General features: G+C 35.4%; 1 protein-coding gene across 1 annotated transcript; it reads left to right on the forward strand.

Moving 5' to 3' along the window:
* The first annotated feature begins 5,748 nt into the window (after window positions 1-5,748).
* LOC123562189 (mucin-2-like) lies at window positions 5,749-16,847 on the forward strand. The gene is made up of 2 exons (XM_053525729.1): window positions 5,749-7,606; window positions 16,762-16,847. Exons 1-2 carry the CDS (start codon window positions 5,749-5,751, stop codon window positions 16,845-16,847), a joined length of 1,944 nt encoding a protein of 647 aa, XP_053381704.1.
* Window positions 16,848-26,189: the final 9,342 nt, after the last annotated feature.

Consider the following 26,189-nt stretch of genomic DNA (forward strand, 5'->3'; position numbering starts at 1 on the left):
TGTGACCTTTACCTTGAAGCGAGCTATGTGCTCTGCACGTCGTCTCAATGTGGTTAAACGTTTGAGCAAAGTTTTTTTTAAATCCTTCAAGCAGTTTAAGAGTTATACATCGCACTCGAAACAAAGTTATATGACCTTTGACCCCTAAGACGGACACACAGACAGACAGACGGTCAGACGAACACCAAAATACGTTCCTTCGGGCGTATAATAACAACAAAGGAATGGAGACTCAAGATATTACGTTTTCTACAGTTTTCACAATGTTTTACCTGCTGACCTACATTTTGATCCCAGCTAACCCAGTTAAGATTTATTTTCATTTCGGACGACGACGACGATGGAATACGGATACATTGCGAACAGATAAGCTCATCTTTTCAACTTTGTCGCAGATGCGCAACTTGTAATATTGAAGAACCTTTCGGGAAGACGCTAGATCAAATACTTTTTGCGATATGCATAACAAAACACCTCTCTGGCAAACAGACAGACGGACAGACAAATCCAAATCTTATCCTGTGCGGTAACATAATAAGCCAGACCTTACCATCATTATTGGAATGTTTTCCTACCACACATAAATTAAAATTATCATGTTGAGTCGGTCCCCTTGAAAAATCGATCGTCTTAGGTGTTCACAGTCCACGTAGACTTAATTCGTAAATGTCTAGTAGTAGTAGTAGAAGAAGTACATGTAATAATAGCAATAGAAGTAGCGGCACCAGTAGTAGTAGTACAATCAAAATGTTAACTATAGGCAATGGAGGGTATTAGAGTTGTAGATCTAATAAAATTGTCCGTTAGGTTTAGTGGGGATCACTTTTTAATAGATATTATCGTCGAAAGTCTTTTTAGGAGCCGGTGTTTTACACGGAAAGAGTAACTTTTTTAAATAGAATAATGTCCGGGAATCGATATTGTATGAGAGTTCGAATGTAGTAATTTCGGCAGTGGGTATTTTACATGGAAGGAGTCACTTTTTCTATAGAATAATAACCGGGGTCGTTATTCTATGAGATTCGAAGGGAGTCATCTTTAGGGAGTCAGAATTTTACTTGCAGGGGTCAGTTTTTCTATAGAATAATGACCGGGGGGTCGTTATTCTATAGAGTTTTCAAAGGGAGTCAGTTTTTTATAAGGGGAGTCAATATTTTACAGGAAAGGAGTCACATTTTCTATAGAATAATGACCGGGGGTCGTTATTCTATGGGGGTCGAAATACTTCATTACACCGGCCTCTCACTGATGTGGATTCGATCCTCGGTATGGGCATAGAATTTTTCGTGTGAGGAAGCCATCCAGCTGGCTTACGGAAGATCGACGATTCTACCCAAGTGCTCGGCCGTGACGAAATAATGCCTAAAAGGACACATGGGACAATCCTCCACTATGAAACGCTTGTAGAATTTCGATGTAAACTACATCCACTTCCTAGGTGGATAAATTCACAGCCAGGAAATCTAAGTTTGAAAAAAACATAATTTCTACAAAAAAAAAAGAAAGAATTTTGATAAGGCATTGAGGCAGGCCAAAACGATTTCTTTTTTATTTCCTTAAAGGAATATAATATCTAACCACACGCTGTTAGCAGTATTAGTCAAGCCATAAAAGTATGGCAGAAGATGTAGCTCTGTAATGTATAATATCTAAACTGTTGAAACAACAACCATGTTTTATTGTATAACAATTGTTATTTATCAAATTTAAAAAGAATTTTTGATTTCACAATTTGTCTACCTTCATGATCTTATTTCGAAGTTTAGTGTTTCATACAGTCATTCAAAGAAGTGTGAATTGATATAAACTGATTTCGTTTGTTAAGTATTATTCTTCGGACAGGGTTTCAAATATGCGGACGTCCTAGAAAATTCAAAAGATTGAGACTGGAAATTTATCTAACGGCCCCGTAAAACATTTTATTACGAAACAGTATTTTACCTCACAGATTGTGTGTATATGAAATCCTTATGCCGCTGAAATGATGTCTTATACTGTTACACTGTGTCTGTAAAACCTATGTCTGTGAAGTATTTTAGATATTTTAGGTAAACAAACAATAATCAATTTATACCATTGTAGAATGCTTTGATATGCTTAAGAAGTTTTAGAGTTTAAAGTTTTAAGGTCAAATAATTCTAAAGTTTTGGAAGAGAAATTGTTTTTTAAGGTACTTATGCATGGTCGGGTCAAATAAAATTCGCAGAATTTCATTAAAGCCAGATGTTTCAAAACTTCAGAATATACTCAGAAATTCGGCAAATAATAATAAAAGTGAAATAAAATGTAAACTAGATCTGTCTGCTTGTTTTTGAGATATTTGCCGATGAGTAAAGAGATATTTGCATTTCAGCCTGATTGTAAGACATGATTTGAAATTACTTAACTTGTCAAACATTTTAATATCATATTATAGCTCGAAGAAGAAAGTAACGATGCCGTTTTAATAGATTTACTCACGCACTGCCATAAATTCATGAAGATTTTCATTCGTGGATACCGAGTCCGGGCTTTATTCTACGTTATCCGGATATATAACGTTTCGCCAGTGCTTCCGAATTATCAAACATGCTGAACTACTTCTCTCAAGGACAATCCCCAATGACCTCTGACATATTGGCCCTGAGGTTGAATGGTATCATCTACTGACCAATGACGCCTGAAGGTTCTAGGCCAATGGTTCTCAAGCTATTGATCGGAAATCATTCCAATGTTCAAAGTTGATCCCTTTATCTTCTCGTTATAACGATATCAAATCTCGTATTTACGAGATCTCTCCTCATTATTGCGAGATCTTCTCAGTTTTTACGAGATAATTTCCCATATTTACGAGATCATTACTCGTAATAGCGAGATCTTTTCTTTGATATGTTTTGTTGTTTTACTTACAATAGTAGAGTTTGGGCCATAAAGCGCTCCGTAATACGACGCAGTTTTAGCGAGTGTGTATTCTTATATATGTGAAGTTACATTTACTTACATTACCAGATACCCCTATAGCCAGATATATAAAGATCAGTGCATTTTAAAGTGCAGTTGTGGCCCATTACATAGTGACAAACTAGATGTATATCATTTTTAGTCCTCCGATATAGAACACATTAAGCTATTGGCCACCAGTTTCAACCACCTCTCTTTACTGGAACATTTCAACACTATAATTTTGTGAAAGTCCTGTTTCTGTGGAGCACCTTTCTATTTTCTGGATGCTGGTGCGTTTGTCCGGAACGACTGATTTTTTACGTTACCATATACATCATAATTGCTTTAAGTAGAAGTTCGTTTATATGATTGAAATGTTTTGAAAAAGATGCCAAACCCGAACACACACATACTCTTCAACTTAATATATTAATAAACATACCAACGATTTGGCATATTTTTACTAAAATGAAGACTTGAGTTATTAACCATGTCATTTGGGGTAATTTTATTATCCGAAAAAAAAGTATGGAGAATTTGAGAACATATGGCCAACAAACAGGCATACATGAAAAAAACATTTACAAAATTTTTATGTTAAAAGGGGCATACATTTTACAAAATAATAGCTATGGTTATGTGACATGCATTGAGAGGGCTTTTCATGATTTCAAAGATAAATTTGTAGCGTGAAAGCATTTGGAGAGAAACCTGTTTACACTTTATTGGTAAAAATGATGTATTGCACGGGATGGATTTTGGCCAGTTTGTTCTTTGTCTTAACATGTGCTATATATCTATGTATACTGCAGTTGACGCTTGCAGTGAGCTCGGCTATCTCCAAAAACTCTGGAATATTCCAACCGCTTAATTAAACTAATAGTAATAAACGCAAGTGTTTTGTATAAATCGGAATCACAAAATGCCGTCTAAAATATGTGCTAGTAGATCTGAAAAAGTGCCGGAAAAGCAGTATTAACTTAGAATTGTACTCTTTAGTGAAGCGTCATGTGTATTGCATTTCTTATGCAAACAACGCGCACGAGAGAGACTGGCAGTTATTGCAGGCTGCACATATAGAGATGTTTCTTTTTATTTTTTTTTAGACGTTACACAAATAATTTTGCAGTCATTAATGGGAATATTTGATTCAGCTGAGGAAATGCATTTTTATCAATGCTCACATGTCTTCGCTTCAAGACATCTTTACAATGATTATTGTCGCCACTTTTATCTAAATCGGTTAATCAATGTACAAAAGGAGCAAGAACGAAAAGTTCTCCCATTGACAAGTCTATCCTAGTCCCATTAAATGGCATATAACCGAGAATTCTTTCCTATAAATCTTCATATCTTTTCCGTTCAAACCGCTACTGTTTTCCTGAAGTAGATTCAAAATAACCTTTGTAAAGAATGTACTCAGCTTAAACAATTGGAATAAATGTTGACAAAATAACTAGAAAATGCACTTTAAACAATACTACTATTTGGATAAACTTGATTCTTAATAGATTTCACTGTATCAGTGCCATATTAATTGCAGTGAAAGCAAGCGATATAAATGGTTTATTTCAAAAGATTGATGTACCACAAATACAAAGAGGCGTGGTTAGCGTCTAGCGTTAGACCAAAAGTCGTTTTACTGCCATGGCTAAGAAACCTGCGAATGAATTAAAGAAGCTCTTATTTTGATTGACGTTATTGCTATAAGAGAAGAGGGTAAATCTGGAGGTTTTCTCGCCGCCCAAAGACGGCTCTGCATATTAGCTCATTTAGCCATTTTACACGGTGGCTTGGGACCTCTGTGTAATAGTGTGGATTTGTGTCAGATTAACGTAATATTATGTAATATCTTCAATTTAAAAAAATGTTATTTTTGAACCAATCTGTGCTGCTGTTTAGTATTATTGGACCAAGCGTAGCTTTTATAGAAAGACAATTATTCAAAAAGGAAGCTACAATTGTAAATATAGTGTGTCCGTTGGCAAGTTTGGACTTGGGTTTATTTGCGAAAGTGACCGGATGCGCTGCCAAGTGCAACACAGTCCCAACGTGCAGAAGTTTCTTTTATAACAAGCAGAAGCAATTCTGCAAAGGAGCAGAGGTATTTCTTTCCTCAACGGATGGATGTGAAGTTATGCATGGTACAGCTTATTACCAAACAACAGGTAAGCCGTGATATTTTAAGTTATGCCATATATCGGCAAACTTTTTAAAATACGTTTAATAACAACCGTATTGTTACGATTTCTGTAGATATTTGTTCATTTGATTATATGTATTTTTATGGCCTTGTACAGTCCAAATATGAAAGAGATATGCACAATTTTAAGTTATTAAACGTAACAGTTTAACACTTCCCCATCCATTTGCTTTATGAAACGCTCAAAAATAATGTAACAAGATATTTATTGAACAGACTAAACAGCTTTGAATGAGCAGAAAATGGAAATTTAAGTTTGGCTAAAGTGATTCTCAAGTAAAACACCTGTCCAGCACATTAAAGGGTTTTAATATAATAATTGCTGATAATAATGTTATGAAACTTACACGTTCAGGAACACATGTTGATAGTAAAATATTATAAATTTGATGAAATCGTGTAACGTTATGATAAAATATTATTCATTTTAGAACCTTAGTGAGTGACAAAAACACATAAATGTCTAGTATTTATAACCGAGAAAATTATGTTACACCGTGCCGTTCCGCAGTGAATATGCTTAAAAACCTCGAGTAGCATACTAAGTAGCATAAACCCGAGCGATAATACTACAAAAAATGTTTCAATTCTTTTCAGATGTAACTACTACGCCTTCTACGACAATGTCAACCACTACAACGTCTACGACAACGACAACGCCTACGACCACTACGACGCCCGCAATAACTACAACAATGCCTACGACCAATACAATGTCCACAACGACAACAACGCCTACGACCACTACAACACCTACAACAACTATAACAACGCCTACGACCACTTCAATGCCCACAACGACAACAACGCCAACGACCACTACAACACCCACAATCACTACAACAACGCCTACGCCCACTACAACACCCACAACAACAACAACAACGCCTACGACCACTGCAACACCCACAACAACTACAACAACGCCTACGACCACTACAATGCCCACAACGACAACAACGCCTACGACCACTACAACACCCACAACAACAATACCTACGACCACTACTACACCTACAACAACTATAACAACGCCTACAGCCACTTCACTGACCACAATGACAACAACGCCTACGACCACTACAACACACTCAACCACTACAACAACGCCTACGACCACTACAAACCCTACAACGGCAACAACGCCTACGTCCGCTACAGCACCCACAACAACAACGCCTACGACCACTACAACAACAACAACAACGCCTACGACCACTACAATACCCACAACGACAACAACGCCTACGACCACTACAGCACCCACAACAACGCCAACGACCACTACAATGCCCACAACGATAACAACACCTACGCCCACTACAGCACCTACAACAACAACGCCTACGGCCACTACAACACCCACAACAACTACAACAACGCCTACAACCACTACAATGCTCACAACGACAACAACGCCTACGACCACAACAACATCCACAACAACAACACCTACGACCACTACTACACATACAACAACGCCTACGACCACTACAACACCCACAACTTCTACAACAAAGCCTACGACCACTACAATGCCCACAACGACAACAACGCCTACGACAACTACAACACCCGCAACAACTTCAACAACCCCTACGACCACTACAATGCCCACAACGACAACAACGCCTACGACCACTACAACACACACAATCACTACAACAACGCCTATGACCACTACAATGCCCACAACGACAACAACGCGTACGACAACTACAACACCCACAACGACTACAACAACGCCTACGACCACTATAAACCCTACAACGGCAACAACGCCTACGCCCACTACAGCACCCACAACAACGACAACAACGCCTACGACCACTACAATACCCACAACAACTACAACAACGCCTACGACCACTACAACGCCCACAACGACAACAACGCCTACGACCACTACAACACCCGCAACAACAACAACAACACCTACGACCACTACTACACCTACAAAAACTATAACAACGCCTACGACCACTTCATTGCCCACAACGGTAACAACGCCTACGACCACTACAACACCCACAACCACTACAGCAACGCCTACGACTACTACAAACCCTACAACGGCAACAACGCATACGCCCACTACAGCACCCACAACAACCACAACAACGCCTACGACCACTACAACCCCCACAACAAATACAACAACGCCTACGACCAATACAATGCCCATAATGACAACAACACCCACAACAACTACAACAATACCTACGACCATTACAACACCCACAACACCTACAACAACGCCTACGACCACTAAAACGACCACAACGTCAATAACTACTATAACGCCTACAACAACAACATCGTCTACGACCGCTACGACTACTACAGTCCTACAGGGCCAGTACGGCAGCTCATGCACGACGAGTACTGATTGTTCAATGTCTGCCGGCACGTGTCTTTATGACACGTGTTCGTGTCAAGCCGGCTACAGACACGACCCTTCATCCGGTTCATGTGTAACAGGTAAGGACATGTTTTATAAGTTTTGCTGGTTTAGATTTATTTCAAACAGTATTTTAACTGTGTAATTAATTATCGGACCCATGCCGTTATTTTCCATCCATATTCTCTGCAACAACGACTTCCCCGAAAATTATTCCCCAACGAAGTGTTAATAATTTTACAGCGACTGGTCATAATCTATGGGCCATATTCATAGTCGTCACTCAAACTCACACTTGACTCAAACTTGGGTAAGTATCACTCAAGAGAACCTCGAGTAGACCTTGCGGGAGTGTGAGTGGAGTTCGATAGTAATATTCATAAATCCCACTCAATCTTAACTTTCGGACGGACAGCTCGAGTAATGGTTTCATTGTACACAATAGATTTAGCGGATTATAACGGTTTGTATGACAATAGCATCAAAGGTATGCAAAAGTGCTGATCATCATTTTTGTAGTCGGAAGTTGTCATCTTATTGCTTGTCTGTATGTTTGTCCGTCTGCCCGTCTATTAGTTTTATAATACGTCTTTCAGTCCGTTCGCTCGTCCGTCAGTCAGTCTACTCATCCGTATTAGTAGAATGAAATTTAAACTTAAAGATACACGAGTTTAATAAATTATTTTAACAACTGAATTTTAACTCTGCCGTCAATTGTTGGTGTTTTCCGAATGCCAGGCTGCATTTCCCTTAATTTCATTTATTAAAAACATATTTTAATAAGATAAATGTTTCCATTGTCATTTTAACAATGAGATGTAATAAATACAGGTTTTCTTCATGACATTTAATTTAAGGGAATGTATGTATAAACCAATATCTAGGCTTGTGAAATATGAATATTTGTTACTACGATGTGTTTTCCGGGAGTGACTGATGAGTCCCGTTAGATTTCGTTTCGTAAAAGTATATTTGATTTCCTATATCTATTTCAACTGTTTGCATAAATTAACTTTCTTTTAATTTGTTGGGTCTTTTGCTTTTTTTTGTCGTCCTCAGCAACAAAATTATATAAAAAAAGAACATATATTTTTCTAAAATACCTTGTACAAATATGAACTTTCGCTTTAAATACTTATATAACACTGTAATCTTACCTTCTAATTAATTAAATACTGTAAATTTAGCATCTTAAGTTACATTATGAGACCTTGAGGAACACTCAAGTGTCCCCAGGACCTCCCTCAACATTCACTCACTCTTGGGAGTTGACTCGACTCTCACTCAACTTTATATATACAAATTGAACCTTTTCTGAGTAAACCCGTGACCGTTAGGCAATTTATTTGAGTGTACTCAATTAGAGGAGTTGGAGTATTGTCTATGAATATAGCCCTATGTCATCTTACAAATGTGATATGCGTAATAAAGCACAGCGTCATATTACCATATAATTTCACTTAATGGCAATACATGTAGACCGTTAAAAAATAATCTTGTTATCCTCTTATTTCAAGAGCAGTGCGACATGATTTTCTTTCAAATAATGCTTGCATTTTATATAACAAATATAAAAGTCCTTAGTATACAATAAAAAGAATATTATCTTATATCTATTTTTCTCTTCCTAACCGCGATTTGTATTTGCACTACGCAAATGATGCATTGGATGATGCAACAATGTTGTTTCGAATCGCCTCATTAACTAATCGTTAACATGGTTAAAAGCTGTTGTGCATTGTTCCTTTCGTATGCGTTCGTTCGGGTCACAGAATCGTGCCTGTCTGTTAGTGTTTCATTCCTAATGATAGAATGAAACGATTACGTATCAATGTTCTGATCAATACGCGATATATTTGGCCTAAAGCACATCCAAAAACATATAACATATTGGATCACTCATTTAGCTAGTTCATGGTGTCTTCCTAGAATGGGTACTGGTCCATATATTATAAGATACACTGCTTGTTGGTGACAGGACACGGCCGGGGTATACGTTATCGAGGAAATCCGTATCAGACGAGAGTATAGCTCGAGACTGATTTGGAATATCGAGACTGCGTATATCCCGTATCCTGTCACCAACAAATTGTGTAACGACTTTATCTTGCCGACTTTCCATTACTTCCATGCCTTGAATCCTCGACTTTCATCCCGTTTCCTGTTAAATCCTTTAACTTGCACGTACATGTAGATTAAATGATCCTACAACAAACTATTGATTAATTCCTTTGCTTTACGATGATTTAACTTAAGGCGGAACCTCCCATACACATTTATTGTTCTTTTACTTCCACTTCTTACGGCTAACTTCACGAGCCTAATTAACTAAGAACTAAAGGAAGGAAAAACTAAATTTACTGACGCTGAAACAATATCTATAGCTAGAGCTATATAATCTGACTTGATTCACTTACGCCAGCGATATGGCAGCCATCTTATTTTAATCAAAATTCATATCGGAAAATAATTTGCAAGATATGGAATATATATGATGTATATCCTGTGACGTCTATTGACCAACAGAAATGCAAGAAACTTACAGAAAGCGAGATAAATGGCCGTATTGTACAAAAACAATAATAAATGTACATTTTGTAACCTATAATATTATAGCTTACAGACCTAAGTTTTAATTTAAAAATTAAATACATGAGGGTATACGTGTAGAAGGATACATTTATATTTTCCAAGAAAACCTAGGTATACGGATATTTCCTTAAAGCGTTGATATTTGTTTTCTCACCGTGGTATGTTTAGGATATGCATTTATTTTTATAATATTAAATTATCTCGTGCGCACGACATTTTATATTGAGCTCACGGCATCTTATCTCGAGCGCACGACATCTTATCTAGTGCGCACGACATCTTATATCGTGCGCATAACACCTTATCCATAAAAATTAGGGCCCTTTTTGTGTATTTAAGTCATCAGTAAAAACATACGAACGAGTAGATTATTAGGGTCCCGCCTATTTATTCCCACAAGTACAGGTTTATCACATCATTTCGGGGAGCACGGCACATAATTGTTCATCCTGTCTTCCAAATTAAACGAACATGATTAATGATATTAACTTTATGTTAGAATAAGCAGCAAATCGCAGTTCTACTATCAATTCGCACATTGTCAGAAAAGTTATAAAATAGCATGCCTGTCTGTATTAAAAGGTAACTGGGAAATTCCTTGATATATGGGCGAAGCCTACATATTATTTTGCCAATGACTTGAATTTATTTCTTTCTGTCATCATTGTTATGCTGCATTTATTTATCAGTTTTTGCACTTAACTTACTACCCTGCAAATCCATGGCTGTATAAGTGAAACGTAATAAAAGCAAAAACGATGAAAGTCGTATGTTTTTACTGATGATTTGTATACACATAGGATCTTAATAATTATATAGATATAGATAAGATGTCAGCATACGAGATAAATTGTCGTGAACTCGAGATAAGATGTCGTGCACTCGTGATAAGATGACATGCACTCTAGATAAGATGCCGTGCGTACGAGATAAGATGTCGAGCGCACGAGATAATTTATTCTTTAAAAGATAAATGCATGTCCTAAACATATCACTGTGTTTTTCACTTTCATTGCTAAGATTTAAGACTATGTTCTATTTTGCAAAATGCATGCATTATCTTACTACGATGTGCATTGATATTTGTTTCTCCTTTCAGGCTGTGTAAACTACGGTGTGGAATATATTGAATACTTAAACATGTGCTTTACGGTAAAAAAAAGTCTGGCAGAATACGACAGTGTTGGTCTTCCGCAGTGCAAGGAATATTGTTCTAGTGTTAGCAATTGCCTCGGTTTCAACTATGATACCTTGAATATTAGGTGTGAACTAAAATCCCAATCCCCTTTAACACATTCAAGTAGTTTTCAATCGGATCCGGGATTTAACTATTACACAAGAAACTGTGCCTAACTGCTGAATTGCAAAGAGCTGTCTTGTAAACCTAACAAAACAAAATGGAAAATAAATCAGACTGAAGGCTTTTAAAACATACGGTGAGAAGAAATTCTATGGCCAATGTTTAGAATGTATTTACAGGAAATTTTTATTCACATGCTAAAACATATTTAAAATAAAGCTTGTGGTCTTTAGATCTTTACTGTAACATTCTTTTCAGTTCAAGTTTTTAACTTTTTTATCTATAACGAAAATGTAAGTTTGTAATCTTTTAAAACAAAGTGGCACAATGCACAGTCCTGACTTTTTATGTATTAAAGCAAACATAACCGTTTATTTAGGGTATATTAGATTCAAATTTAATATTTAAAAACAGGATAAATACTTCATATAAGGCCGAAATAAAAAATATGTGTGGTTCAGGTAACCCGACCGACCCTTATATTTACTGTCGACTTTAAGTGCCCAGTGTAAAGCATTGATACACGGGGATAGATTTTTAAAAGCCCTACCCAAGAATTTATAACAAAGTGCTAATAATACCTTTAGGTGGTATTTTCGCTATACATTAATATGTATGGAATGGAACAGAAATTGAAATATATATATAATGAAATTTTAAGCATTTAGAAAGCTCTTTAAAAAGTCATAAAATAAAATAAAACAACTCTGTTTTTGACAAATGGCCTTACTGTATATAAATTTTGTAATACAAAGGTCAAAAATAAAGAGCATTGATTCAACTTTTACTACATGTCTTTTAATTCTGAATGTAACTCTATATGCAAAGTTAAATCATATATTCGGTAAAGTTAAATACATTTGATGAGGACTTTATATATTAGAAGTTAATATCTAAAGATAACATATTTTACTGAAAAATGGCCATTGGATATATTTAAATTACTGAATTGGATATGGTATGGAATGGTGTCCTAAGGTTCAAGTATATGACACTTATGATACCTCATGCCGGGGCTGCTGTGACTCAGAGTTTTAAGTTGCTGACTTCAAATCACTTGCCTCTAACTGATATAATTCGTGCCTCGCTTTGGGCGTAGAATTTTTCGTGTGAGGAAGCCATCCAGCTGGCTTACGGAAGATCAACGATTCTACCCAGGTGCTCGGCCGTGTCAAAATTATGCCCAAATGGGCATCTGGTGCATTCATCCACTATGAAGTGCTTGTAATATTTCGATATAAGCTACATCACCTTCCTAGATGTGATAGACTTCACAGTGAGGAATACTAACTGTCGTTAAAAAGATAATGTCTACAAAAAAGGAAGATTTTTGATAAGGCATTGAGGTGGGCCAAAACAATTTGATTTTCATTTCCTTAAAGGAATAGAATATCTATCATCACTATTATTAGTAAAGCTATAACAGTATGGCAGAAGATGTAGTTCTATAATCTATAATGTCTAAACTGTTGAAACAATAACGATGTTTTATTGTATAATTATTGTTATTTATAAAAAAAAAAAGAAAAAAAAAGGAATTGTTGACTTCTGTCTACCAAAGCAATGTGTGAATTGATATAAACTGATTTCGTTTATATATGCGGACGTCAAAACTGATGACTGGAAATTCATCTAACGGCTCCGTAAAACATTTTTTTACGAAACAGGACTTTTTATCTCCCTCTCAGACTGTGTGTATATGAAATCATTATGGCGCTGAAATGATGTCTCATACTGTTACAATTTGTCTGTAAAACCCATGTCTGTATACCAGTTTAGGTATTTTCGGTAAACAAACAATAATCAATTTATACCATTGCAGAATGCTTTGACATGCTTAAGAAGTTTTAAAGTTTAAAGTAGCTTCCTATTTTCTGGATGTTGGTGCGTTTATCCGTAGCAATCAATTTTCTACGTTTAATACCGTAAGATATACATTATAGCTGCTTCAAGTAGAAGTTCAGTAGAAGTTCAGTTGTAGTTAAAAAGGTTATTTAGTTTTAATTTATTTTGTAAAGGTCTTTAAACAAAAAGACTTCTGCAGATGTTTGCTAATTAATGAGGAAGTCATTTCTCCACAACAGAAATTTTAAAAAGTTTTATACCGTTTTATAATAGTTATGAATTGATTACTATGTAAATTCTATTGCACGCAAAAGCCGACTTATACATTTTGGTGCAGGAATTTGCTAGAAGCATAGTTTACATTAATCTTGTTACGTTACAATTTCACTAATGTTTTACATTTAATTGTTGTCCCAACTTGGTATTCATATAACGATAATATATGCGTAAGAAGCAATTGGAAATCTTCTTATTTTAGTTCTAATTTAATGAAACAAAACTCTGAAAAAGTAAAATGTATTAATATATTAATTTTGAAGGACTCTAATCAGTATTAAATATGCTTTTGTTCAAATTATGAAATAAAATAATACTTACTATTAAAGTAGATACTTTTCTGAGAAATGAAAAACTGCTGTTTTTAAATGTACATAAAATTCTAAAAAACCTACATAGAGTTATTACAAATTCAAATAATACAATTTATAAACTTTTAATTAGTGCAATTATGTCTAATCAGTGAAACAAAATGACTTGCGTAATCCCTATACTGTCCTCTGTCTACATACAATATTTCAAAACATCATCTGCTAAAGAATCCAGTAATGCACATATTCATAAAGTGCCACAAACAATCATGCATAAACAAAAGAACCGTCTTATGACAACGCTCTGAATAATTAGAAACCCTTCAACGCCACACTAACAACCTCGATAGCCTGGAGCCAACTTCGACTACTTGCTTGCCGCGTCATACCAAAGACGTGAAAAATGGCGCTAGTAGCCTCAGCATTAAGAGAGTAGTATCGGGGCTGGTCATCTCTCTGTCAGTATAACGTAATTGGGTTGGATATCTATGGTGGCATATTTCTGCATACGATAACCAGATAAGTTTCGCGAAAATTTATCGAGATTTCACGAAAAAGAGAAAAAAATTCATGAAAACATAAAAGCTTTTCACAAAAAGAACTGCAAATATTAAATGGAAAAAGATTGCGTTAGTGCCCACTACTGCATAGGGAAACCAGGTAAGTTTCGCGAAAATGGACTAAACTTTCATGAAAAACAGTAAAGTTTTCGTGAAAATAAAATGTTTCGCGAAAATAATATTTTATTTTCGCGAAAACTTTACCGTTTTTCATGAAATTTTGGTCCATTTTCGCGAAACTTATCTGGTTTTCTTATGCAGAAGTGAGCACTAGCACAAATTTATCCACTTAATATTTGCAGTTCCTTTCGAGAAAAGCTTTTATGTTTTCGCGGAAAGCTTATATGTTTTCGCGAATTTTTTTATGTTTTTCTTGAAAACTTGATACATTTTCGCGAAACTTATCTGGTTATCGTATGCAGAAATATGCCACCATAGATATCATGCCACATATTTTCGGCTGATATTCTTATGAGGTAGTACTTAAAAGTTGGACATGCGCTCATTGCAACAAGTAGACATATTCGTTTATATGATTGAAATGTGTTAAAAAAGACTCCAAACTCAAACAAACACATACACTTCAACTTAATATATTAATTATCATACAAACGATATGGCATAACTTTACCAAAATGAAGACAAAAGTTATTAACCATGTGATATGGGGTAATCTAACGATGCCAAACAAGTATGGAGAATTTGAAAACATAATGTCAACAAACAGGCTTACGATGAAAATCTTTTACAAACTTTGTATGTTAAAAGGGCATACATTTTACGAACTAAACGCTACGATTATGTGATATGCCTTACGGCTTCTTATGATGTCACAGATATGTGTGTATTGTGAAAAAAATTGGAGAGAACCCTGCTTACATGCAAAACTTTAAGCAAAATTACTTAATTAAAAAGGGACATAATTTGGCAAAATAACGTATCTTACTTGCCCTGTGAGGGTAAATCTAGGCAGTTGGCCAAATAGTTTTAGAGAAACCTGCTGACTATCAAAACGTCTGTGATCCGTACATGTGACGCCGACACCGACGTAAGGGTAACAACAAATGCTCTACTATTTGAAAAAAAATCAGATAGCCATCTAAATAATTGGTTTTATCACTTTATCGGTAGAAAGGATGTATTACACGGGGTGGATTTTTGCCAGTTTGTTTTTAGTCTTTTTTGCGGCTACTGTAGGTTGTTATGTCAAAATTAAAACTTTTCATTATAATTCCGATAAATTTTCGTATGGATAAATGTAGAACTTTTTACAGAACATTTCTAGTACGTGTAATGTTGATTATAACTTTGTCACTTTTACATGGAATTTTACTAATTATAAGTAATTCTCGAGAACGACCGTCTACCGTCTGCCGGGAAGTTATTACGGGGTGGTGCAGCACAAAATGTTTTGCGGACATATCAAGTAGCATTGAACATAATTATTTAAATGTTAAGACGAATTTACAAGTCCAGCCCCGACAACCCATTTAATTCTCACTGTTTCGCATTGTTTCGAGAAGGGGTTGTTGCCTAGGAGCATTTCAACTTATATCTCAGGGTCGAACTATTACAACAAACTATTTGGATTTTACGACATCTCCAATGTTTTTGTTATCAAGAAAATAATCGAGGGATGCCATAGGAAGCGTATTTCTCGGGACAAACTGGCACCTTTGACACGGAATGTACTTTGCGCTACTATTTCCCGAGTCATTACAAATCATTACGAAGACATTCTATTTTTGTAGTTGTTTTTATTTGCTTACTATGGCATTTTCTGAGTGAGCGAATGAGTCATTTCCAAGTCCGGTTTTGGTGGCCAAATGCAGTTTGATGACGTGTTAATCTCTGGAATAGACGATCATACCTTAGTAACGTTAACTCATTACAAAAATAACCAGCGGGAAAACCTAGAGTGGATAATCAGCTTTGTCCTGTTACAGCTTTAAAAAATTACATATCTATAAGGCCAAACGTCCGTGGTGTCCTATTTTGTCACGAGAACGGTATCAGTTTGCGGGGGTTCTGAATATATGCATTTTAAATACGAAGTTTCATTACTGATACTACAGATCACATAGTTTTAGGATAGGTAGGGCCACGGACTTTGCAGCTTCCAGCCTATCCACAGATAAGATTTGGCAGATGGGACGCTGGTCTTCCGATTCATACAATTCTATATCCAACATAATTACTTTTTGGGCATTTGCTTCCAATGAAAACTAAGGGAGGTAACTACAACAAATGTTTGGTTAAGTGGATTTTCGAGTTACTTCCCCTTAATCACATTAATATGATAATCCGGTAGTTAAAGCATCATTAATATTTTTTACTCTTTTGTTCTTTAGGCATCTGGGTCCTTGGGGACTCTATTCCGTATTGGACTGGTGTGAGGGAAAAAGAGACTGGGAAACACAGGACGGCATTTATTTGAATGAAGTTGGCCCAGAGTTTTATTTAGATTGTTTCAGATATATTCCCCTCAAAAACTTCATTCATTTTATCATGGGTTAAACAGAATGTTTGGGGGATAAATTTATTTAAATTTATTGTTGCGGGAAAATTCTGTCAGCTGAGAGTAGATCGTCAAACATTCGTAATTATCAGTCGGTTATATTATTTCTTCGAGATTGATGTTGAAGTTTAAGATCCATTCTCGTCGGTTAAGGGGCATTTATGACCGTTTGTCTTAACAAATAATTCCAGTTTTTAGTAGTATACCTCGTATTTTTTATGTGTTACTATTGCGCTTGCCAAATTTTCCATGTTGCGTTTCCAGGTTTTGCCAATGAGGTTCTAGCTTGCCTATTACTGTTACGCTTGCCTAGTTGCTTAATTGTAACTTAACTTGTTAAGATTAAAGTCAAAATAGCCTTTCTCGTAACAGTGTTGCCGTTTGTTTTAATTATTCGCAACAATGTCTCCTATTCGCTTAATTTTATAGCTTTGGACTGTTTGTACTTTGATCACTTAAAGTTTATAGCTTTGATCTTCTTTCGGCAGATAGGGTTTTAATGATTAGTTTGTTTCAAGACAGTTCTTCGGCGTACACTGTCAAAGTTTTAACATTAAGTGGCCTAAAATACCCACACTTAAATGTTCCATTCCTTTCATGATTTACAAACATAAACATTGCTATTATGTTTGTAAAGATAGGATAATTACTTATAAAATAAAAAGGTTTGGTATGTTTTGTGTTGTGTTTCTCGAATGATAAAATAATATATCTCGTTGCGGGGCTGTTTTGAAAATCTAATATGAACATTTTACGTCATATCGAATATCATAAAATATTTTAGATATATTTTGGAACTTTATGGACATTTCCTTATAAAACGATGTCAATCTATTTTTTTTAAATCTAAATTCGTAAGATCTTGTTCAAATCAAGGACTTTAATCACATACGGAAGGAAAATACCTAATATATATCTCTATTTTTTATCTTTAATGTTTACATGCTGGATCATTTTCATATCGAAAATATATTAATTCCATTATGGAAAGGATTGGATACCCATTTTGGTATAATTGGATACAAAATCAAAGGCCGACTTTGTCCGTGTTTGTTACATTTAGCATGGGGACTTTATATCATAACATGCGGAAGCTCAATACTGACGAAACTGAGGTCATTTTGTTTCACACAAATCACACAAAAATACCCGAAGATATCTGCGTGAAAGTAGGACCTTCTCAGATTAAACCATCAATTTGTGTGAAGAATCTCGGTGCTAGAATGGATTCAAACATGATCATGACACAGCATGTTAACACTCTCTGTAGAGCTAGTTACGCACAACTTCGGCAAATTGGCCACATCAGGCAGTACATCACAGTTGATGCTACCAAGTCTCTTGTGAACTCTCTGGTTACATCGAAAGCAGACTACTGTAACTCGCTGCTGTATGGAATTTCCAAAGACTCACTGCAAAAACTTCAATGTGTACAAAACACAGCGGCCCGCATCATAACCAGGACTCCAAGATAAGAACACATCACGCCGGTCTTGAAGGAGTTGCATTGGCTTCCGGTTCAGCACCACATTGAGTTCAACATCTTGACACTTACATACAAAGCCATGCACAATGAATCTCCTAAGTACATTGTCCATCTGCTGGACATGTACAAGCCTCGTTGAGATTTAAGATCGGCAAATGGCCCGCTGTCTTTGGTTGTAGCGAGGAGTCGAACAGTAAAGTATGGTGACAGAAGTTTCAAGCATGCAGCTCCAAAGCTTTGGAATGCCCTCCCAGCAAGCATCAGAGGTTCAAGCTCACTGTCCGCATTTAAAAAGTCTTTGAAAACGCATCTCTTTCACATATGTTATAAATAAATAACAACATCTAAAATACTGTTGAAAATGGCGTTAAACCAAATCACATTCACATATTATCTCGTGCCCACGACATCTTAGCTCGAGCGCATGACATCTTATCTCGAAAGCACGCCATCTTATCCTCGTGTGCACGACATCTTATCTCGAAATATGATGTAATACGCACGAGATAAGATGTCGTGCGCTCGAATTAAGATGTCGTGCGTTCAAGGTAACACGTTGTACGCTCGAAATAAAATTCCGTGCGCTCGAGATAAGATGTCGTGCGCACGAGATAAGATGTCGTGAGCACAAGGTAGTTTAATCTTTAAAAAAAAGCATGTCCTAAACATACCACCGTCATGCATTGCAAAAATGTAAGACTTTATGCTACTTCGCAAATTGTATGCAGTAAATTACTAAGGTGTGCATGAATATATTTTTCTTACAGACTGTACAAACTATGGTGTGGACTATATCGAATACTTAAACAGACGCCTTGATGTATCTGACAGTGTGGCAAAATACAACAGTGTTGATCTATCGCAGTGCAAGGGATACTGTTCTAGTTTCAGTACGTGCCGTGGTTTCAACTTCAGACCCTCGAACAATAGGTGTAAACTAAAATCCAAAACCCCTTTATCACATCCCAGTAGGTTTCTAGTGTCTTCGGGAATTCACTATTACTCAAGAAATTGTGCCTAACTGCTGAATGGCAAAGAAATGTTTTGCAAACCTAACAGAACATAAAGAAAAACAAATCAAACTGAAAGCTTTAAAAACGCTCAGAGAAAGACTGTAAAACGAACTTTCTATGGCCAAAATTTAGATGTATTTACAGGAGGTCTTTATTCACATGCTAGAACACATGGAAAATAAAACTTGTGGCCTTTATATTTTTAGCTTTTAACTGTTTATTATTGTTTCAGATGCATTTTTATCTTTTTTTTTATGACGAACGTGAAATTTTGTATGTAAATAAATAAAGAAATACGTTCACATTGTACAGTCTTGACCTTTTATGCATTAAAACGAACAAGAGCCGTTTAATTTATTATTGAATCGGATATGGTATGGAATGGTGTCCTAAGGTTCAAGTATTTGACACTTATATGATACTAGAGGTCGGGGCTGCCGTGACCCAATGGTTGAGGTCGCTGACTTCAAATCACTTGTCCCTCACCGATGTAGATTGGAGCCTCGCTTTTGACGTCGATATTTTTTTAAGGGGGGAAGCCATCCAGCTGGCTTATGGAAGGTATAATTTTTCACAGAAAACGTCTAGTACATAGTGATTTTACCTTTTACTTTCCCATGAAATTTTACAATAATAAATTTTAGAAAACGGTCGTCTACGTTATATGAAATACAAAAAAAGCATATCTTGTACTGTTTTAACGTTAACTGAAATATAAAACAGAAAAGGTAAGAAACCAGTAGTCGCCCAATACGACTTAAAGCTACTCGCCCACAGTTTTCGTCATTTTATTATGTTCATAACCACCAATTATGGCACAGAATGTATATAAATAATGATAGTGTGTGAAAATAAAAGTTAGATATTCAATTTGGTAAAAATGCAAGATGAATCTTATTTCAAAAGTGTTGCAACGGTTTACTACCTTCTGCACAATATTTTTGGTTATATATAAGAATATCTTGCAAAAATATAACGTCTTAAGTTTGTACCACTAGTCACTTTCAACGCACTCAGTTTTTATGGAATTTTGAGAGAAATTAATTTTTGCCTAAATGTATGGGTTAGTTTCTTTAAAATGAAATGTTCCAGGTTCGGATTTACGGTAGTGAAAATGCAAGCTTCTACCCAAATCATCTAGCACTAGGTTGAGCAGAACTAAACATTACAGTTCATTACAAGTAAGAGACATCTGCGGCGATGTACATGGAACCTTCAATAATACAGAGTGCATTTCATGAAAAGAGGCTTACGGTCCTCATTTAAAATAATGGGTCATCCCTAAACGAGAAAACAAAGGTTACTTATATCTCATTAAATATATATGCGTTAATCTTTTTATGAGTTAGGTGATTTGACATAAACAACACTGAATACATTATTAATTATACTGAATAGTTGGAAGATAAGTCGCATTTCATTGATCTGTCATTTGAAATTGATCAATTCTGCTAATAACTACATTTGTTTTGACCATTTTGAAGGGGCTGGGGTAAATATTTTTTGGGGATAAAATGGGTTTTTATAAGGTTTATGTTCAAAATAAAGAATATTGAACTTTTGTACGATCAAATACTATGGGCAGCAGTTACCACCAAAATCTGTTAATATACATAGTATTACAATAAATTCATTAAAACGTCTGTCATTGCAATTCAACGCCATCTGGACATATTTTCATTTAAATTAAAGGCGGGTATTAAAGCTTTGTTACACCTCAAGATGGTAGCAACACATTTTGGTAGTCATTCGGCCGAGTTTTTGGTAACGACAAATTGTGTTGCAAGGGTACATATGATGTGTTAAGGATCATGGAATGGAACGTTTTTTGGTAGTTTGTTCTTCATCAGGGGCAGTGCTCATTTTTACATTACGCACACAAGAGAGACATAAAAGGTAGGAATATCTCCTATAAAAATGGTGGGGAAGGGGGTTCGGAGTTCCCCTCTGGAGATATAGTTTTCGTATAAAAACAACCAAAATGTAAATTCCTGAGCGTGTAAAGGGTGCCTCAAACGACGCTTCCTATGCAATAATATTGTATTGTTTTGTTGTCTTAATGTTCTAGTGTTGTCTGAGGAATAGTCCACCGAGATATTTTAAAACACGAACATGTTGAATTCTGTAAAACAAAGTATAAATGTGAGGATGGCACGACGCCCGCCATCCACATAAACATAAATTGTGAATTCTGTGCGTGTTTTAGGGGTCTTAGATAAATATTTCCGATAAAAAAATCCCTTAAAAAGTGGGAGTAGAGTCCACCACAGATATCTTTGAAACACAACGTGAAAGAATGGTAAAACGTGGGCGTGGGCTTACTCTAATAACTTTCCAAAAACTAAATTCTCCGTCGTTAGATTTTAATTTTGGTGTATACATGCGAGTGGTATTTTGGGGTCGTCACCGGACAACAACGTGTGGAAATGGAGGTTTATGTTTGTTTAGATGGATAAGAAATATACCATTTTCCCAGAAATGCAGCTTTCTCCGCAATAAGGTAACTATACAATTTAATGTATCGTATTATCTATCTACATATGTAAATGCGAATGATTTTCTCCAAATATTTATCGCAGACTTTGGCTTTTTTTGTGCATTTGTATACGACATATTATGAGAACACCTGCAAAGGTGTAAGAAAATGTTTTTGTTTTTTTCAGCATCAAGTGAAAATACGAGAAAGTTATGTCCGGTATACAAATATACGAGTGCCTGATATTTACTCGATAAACCTCGGTAACTCTCCGTGAATAAATTAATTGGTAACCCTCGGGATCATATTCACTACCGGGTTGGATTATTTAATTGTATTTTACAATATTAAACAACACTGAAATATCCTAAAGATTTTAAGTGGATAAAGGTTGCTTGTCTACCTTGCATGGGCGTTATGTGCGTTTATGAAACCTGTCCTAGAGTCACGCATAAAATAATTGTGGTGAACAGTTGTTCCTTCAATATCTCTCGATGTATGTCAGAATTAGAGTTGCATTGACCTCTCTCGCGTATGTTCCAATGTTTTTTCTTGACTGAATCTAGGACCGTTATATTTTCAAGGTCAAAAGGTCAGTGTCGGATTAGAGACTCTTTAACCCTTAGCCTGCTGCAGGCGAATTTAACAGCCTTTGCAAACAGCTTGGAACCAGATCAGACGCCGATTAAATCGGCGTCTGATCAGGTTCCAAGCTGTTTGCTACTCTGACAATATTTCTTCCAATTTTGGAGCAAATTGAATGAACTTTACAATTTAAGCAGAGGACATTTCCAGCAGACGACAATTTATCTAGCATGCTAAAGGTTAAAGATAATATTGTCCATTCGTCTCAATTTTTGTAAGCTAAATGAAAGATGTTAACGTTATCACAAGGACTGAAACTAGTATTATTTAGTACACATTTTGTTCAGTGTTCGATAGCTTGTTAGCAAGTTATAGGTAGCAAGATAACAGAACATTTTATCACTTCAACCTGTCAGTCAGGTATGGAAAATAATTCCTGACATTGTCTTCGTTTTAATCACAGATTAAATCGTATTGAAATGAATTACTGTCTGACATTTTTACTACTTATAGCTCTGGTACTATCTCCAACTTCTCCTTGATAATGTTGTTTTTTATTGAAGTTGATTGTTGCTATTTTTCTCGCTTTCCTGCGCGTTACTTTTTTTCTATTTCAGAGTTTCCCGCTCCGTGGTTGCTTCCCTGTCGAGCCATATGAATAAGAATTGTCGAAAATGTTATGTTTATACTATCTGCATTACATTGAAAAAAAAAACATAACTAAACAAAACTATGAATTTGTAAAAAAACTTGGACACACACATAGATAAAATAACCAAATGTTAGAAAATGTATTAAATTGCACGGAAACTATATGTATATATACAGTTTATACGTCAGTTAAAATGCGTATGTTCTTGGATATTCAACAGGAGGTTTATTACATTAACTTATGATAGTATGAGACTTAAAATTATGTTGAAGCAGTTCTTTCTCCAATATTTTTTCTTCCCAAATTAGACCCTATAAGAATATTGGTAGATTATAATAGTTCATAATACAATTACGATTGCATACAGATAAGTATATATAATAGTCCAAACTCTGATTTCTAACTTTGCAGAAAAAATTTAGAACTGCATGTCACACCTACAAGACGGGTATCAGTGACCTATAAACTACAGATCACTAGTTCTAATATTTTATTCTTGTACTGTACCTACGTTGGGCTAAAGACCTTTTATTTGTGTCAGTCTTTTGCTGAAAATCAATGTTCGGGCAATGCTGAGACATGTCTGAATGAAATTTGTATATTTGGTTAATTTTGGCCCAACAGCTGCATCAATAGCACCTTTGACGGTTTCAGGTATTTGCCTAATGACTTCATGTGTACAGGGTTTATGAGTGTGTGCGTGCGTAGGCATCCCAAATGAAATATGTAATTATAATTAATCTATTTTCAAAGCCCGCGTTTTGGATTACACACTCAATTATTTAGAAAAGTAGAAAAAAATAGTGTTACACGTTCAGTAATTTTGTATATAAATATTAGGTATTCTTAACAGTGTACACAATGATGGAATGTAAATCGATTTTAATAATACAAGATTTGTGCTGTATGACGGATTTTGATGCTGCACCTAAATGTTCACGGTAATGTTTGCTAATATTTACTTATTGATAAATTAACTTGTATAACATTTACAAATTCTTTTTAAAAACTTTTCACTTAAACTAGATTCTATTGCCCAAACAAGTCACACACTTACACCACACTCCGGATAAGGTATTCGCAAGAGAAGTAAAAAAGGCTTGCAATTTCCTAAACTTGAAGATTTGTATATAAATATTTCAACTGAGTATTAATTAGAATTATGTATTACACACACTCCTTTTCCGAATGTTATATCAGTCCAAACTTACATAATTGTGGATACAAAATTACTGTAAACCCGTTTGAAACGGTGAACATTTTGCCTCATGGATAACGTCATCGTTATATCATGTCCGTTGAATGTTTTTTCCGTATCCGATGGGAGTTGAAAACAGGGTTTTGTATTCGTTAGTGAATCACATGCTGTATAAAAGACAGAAATATCGTATTATACTCGTATATATGAAAAGCTCGAGTTTGATTATAAAACAAAGAGTAGGTAGGGCTGATTACTCGGCGCTTGTAACAAGTGTCTTATATGCTGGATACAATATTAATGATAATTTAATCAAAACGTTCATTTGACATAAAATGTGCAAACATATTTTTTTTAAAAAGCCAGCCACTAAAACGCGGATTTTTTCTTGTGTTAAACGGGCAACTAGTTATTACTTAAGATTCAAATTAAAGACAAACATTAAGGATTTAGTATTGAATTATATCTATGTATAAGATGTCCATTGGAGAAATCACATTAACAATATTGAACGTTTAAGGTAAGTTGTCAGTCAATGATTAACACACAATTTTTACTTCTTTTAAAATAATGCATGTCTCGTACAAGGCATTACCGTTATCGCCGTGGCCATATTGCGTGACTAAATGCTATGTTAGGAAGAAGAATTTTCAGTCAAGATAATATTTTTACAGATTATTTCTTAATACTTGATGGAATTTCATAAAAAGCAAAGACGTAGGACGCGTACTTAAAAAGATTTACACCAATATATGTTTCGTGACTCAGTTTTAACGCCTTTTATTTGTCATGAAGTGAAGTATGTTATATCTTTATTATAAACCTCAAATCAGTTTAGATAGATTAAAACGTAGTAAATCTATAAATAAATACAACTAAGCTATGCGGTGTAGTATTGTAAAGCATGACTTCTTTTTATTCAATGAAAACTTAATGTCAGCAATGCCACTAACAATATGGAATATTTTTAATAATGAACGAACAAACAAAACACTTCTAAAGTACATTTTGTGAACGCATACATTTTAAGCGACGATTTATTTATATTTAGAACAGATCTTGTTTCAATTATTTTTAATTTATAGTAAGGACAAACAATTCCTTGCACAAGAGGTGAAAATTTTGAAAAAAAAAAGTCCTATTCGAAAACTATTATCCTTGGTGCGAAGAGTTTTTGGGCGCAGTGTCGTCATATATTGAAAGAAAGTGGACCGATGTATAGAAAAAAGCTCAACGTCTCTTTATACTCAGGCCTTGGGTTGCGGCCGATCGTTTGATATTCTGAGGGGTTTGGTCTCTTTATGGCAAACATTTCTTCAGGGAAACACTTATCTTGTGAAACTTCAGTGAATGACAGAAATGAACTCAGCAGATTGCAGGACTTGGTGTTTAAAATACAAAAATATTGCAGAATGGGGTCTCCCCTCCAGAGCTGTTCTGCAATTCCTATTTTTTCCGTAGAGCATGCACCCTGAACCCCCACCACACACACACACACACACACACACACACACACACCCACGCACACACATAATATGTCCCGATCAACTGGCTTTGCCCTTTTGGGCTCACTTCTCATTTAGGTATCAATTATATGATTAATGTATATGAACGTCTTTTAGGTATCAATTATATAATTAATGTATATAAACATTAAAAGCCATTATTTTACCAATTTTGCTTAGAGAAGTTTAGTACTGTCCTCGAAGTTAACGAGACTTGCATTTAGCTATTTCAAGTGTACTTAGGCACATTGCTCAATACAGAATGTAATGACTTTATCGCGCTTGTAAGTTTTGAATAACATATTAGTATAACAAAAAAAATATTTTGAGAAAAAAAGTATTCTTG

Source organism: Mercenaria mercenaria, chromosome 2, assembly GCF_021730395.1.
Source record: "Mercenaria mercenaria strain notata chromosome 2, MADL_Memer_1, whole genome shotgun sequence".
NCBI lineage: Eukaryota > Metazoa > Mollusca > Bivalvia > Venerida > Veneridae > Mercenaria > Mercenaria mercenaria.

What these genes read in the sequence shown, in the direction of transcription:
- LOC123562189 (XM_053525729.1), top strand. Translation starts at nt 5,749, where the DNA reads ATGTCAACCACTACAACGTCTACGACAACGACAACGCCTACGACCACT. An exon ending in ATCCGGTTCATGTGTAACAG is followed by an intron (nt 7,607 to 16,761) that starts GTAAGGACATGT and finishes TTTGTTCTTTAG; the next exon opens with GCATCTGGGTCCTTGGGGAC.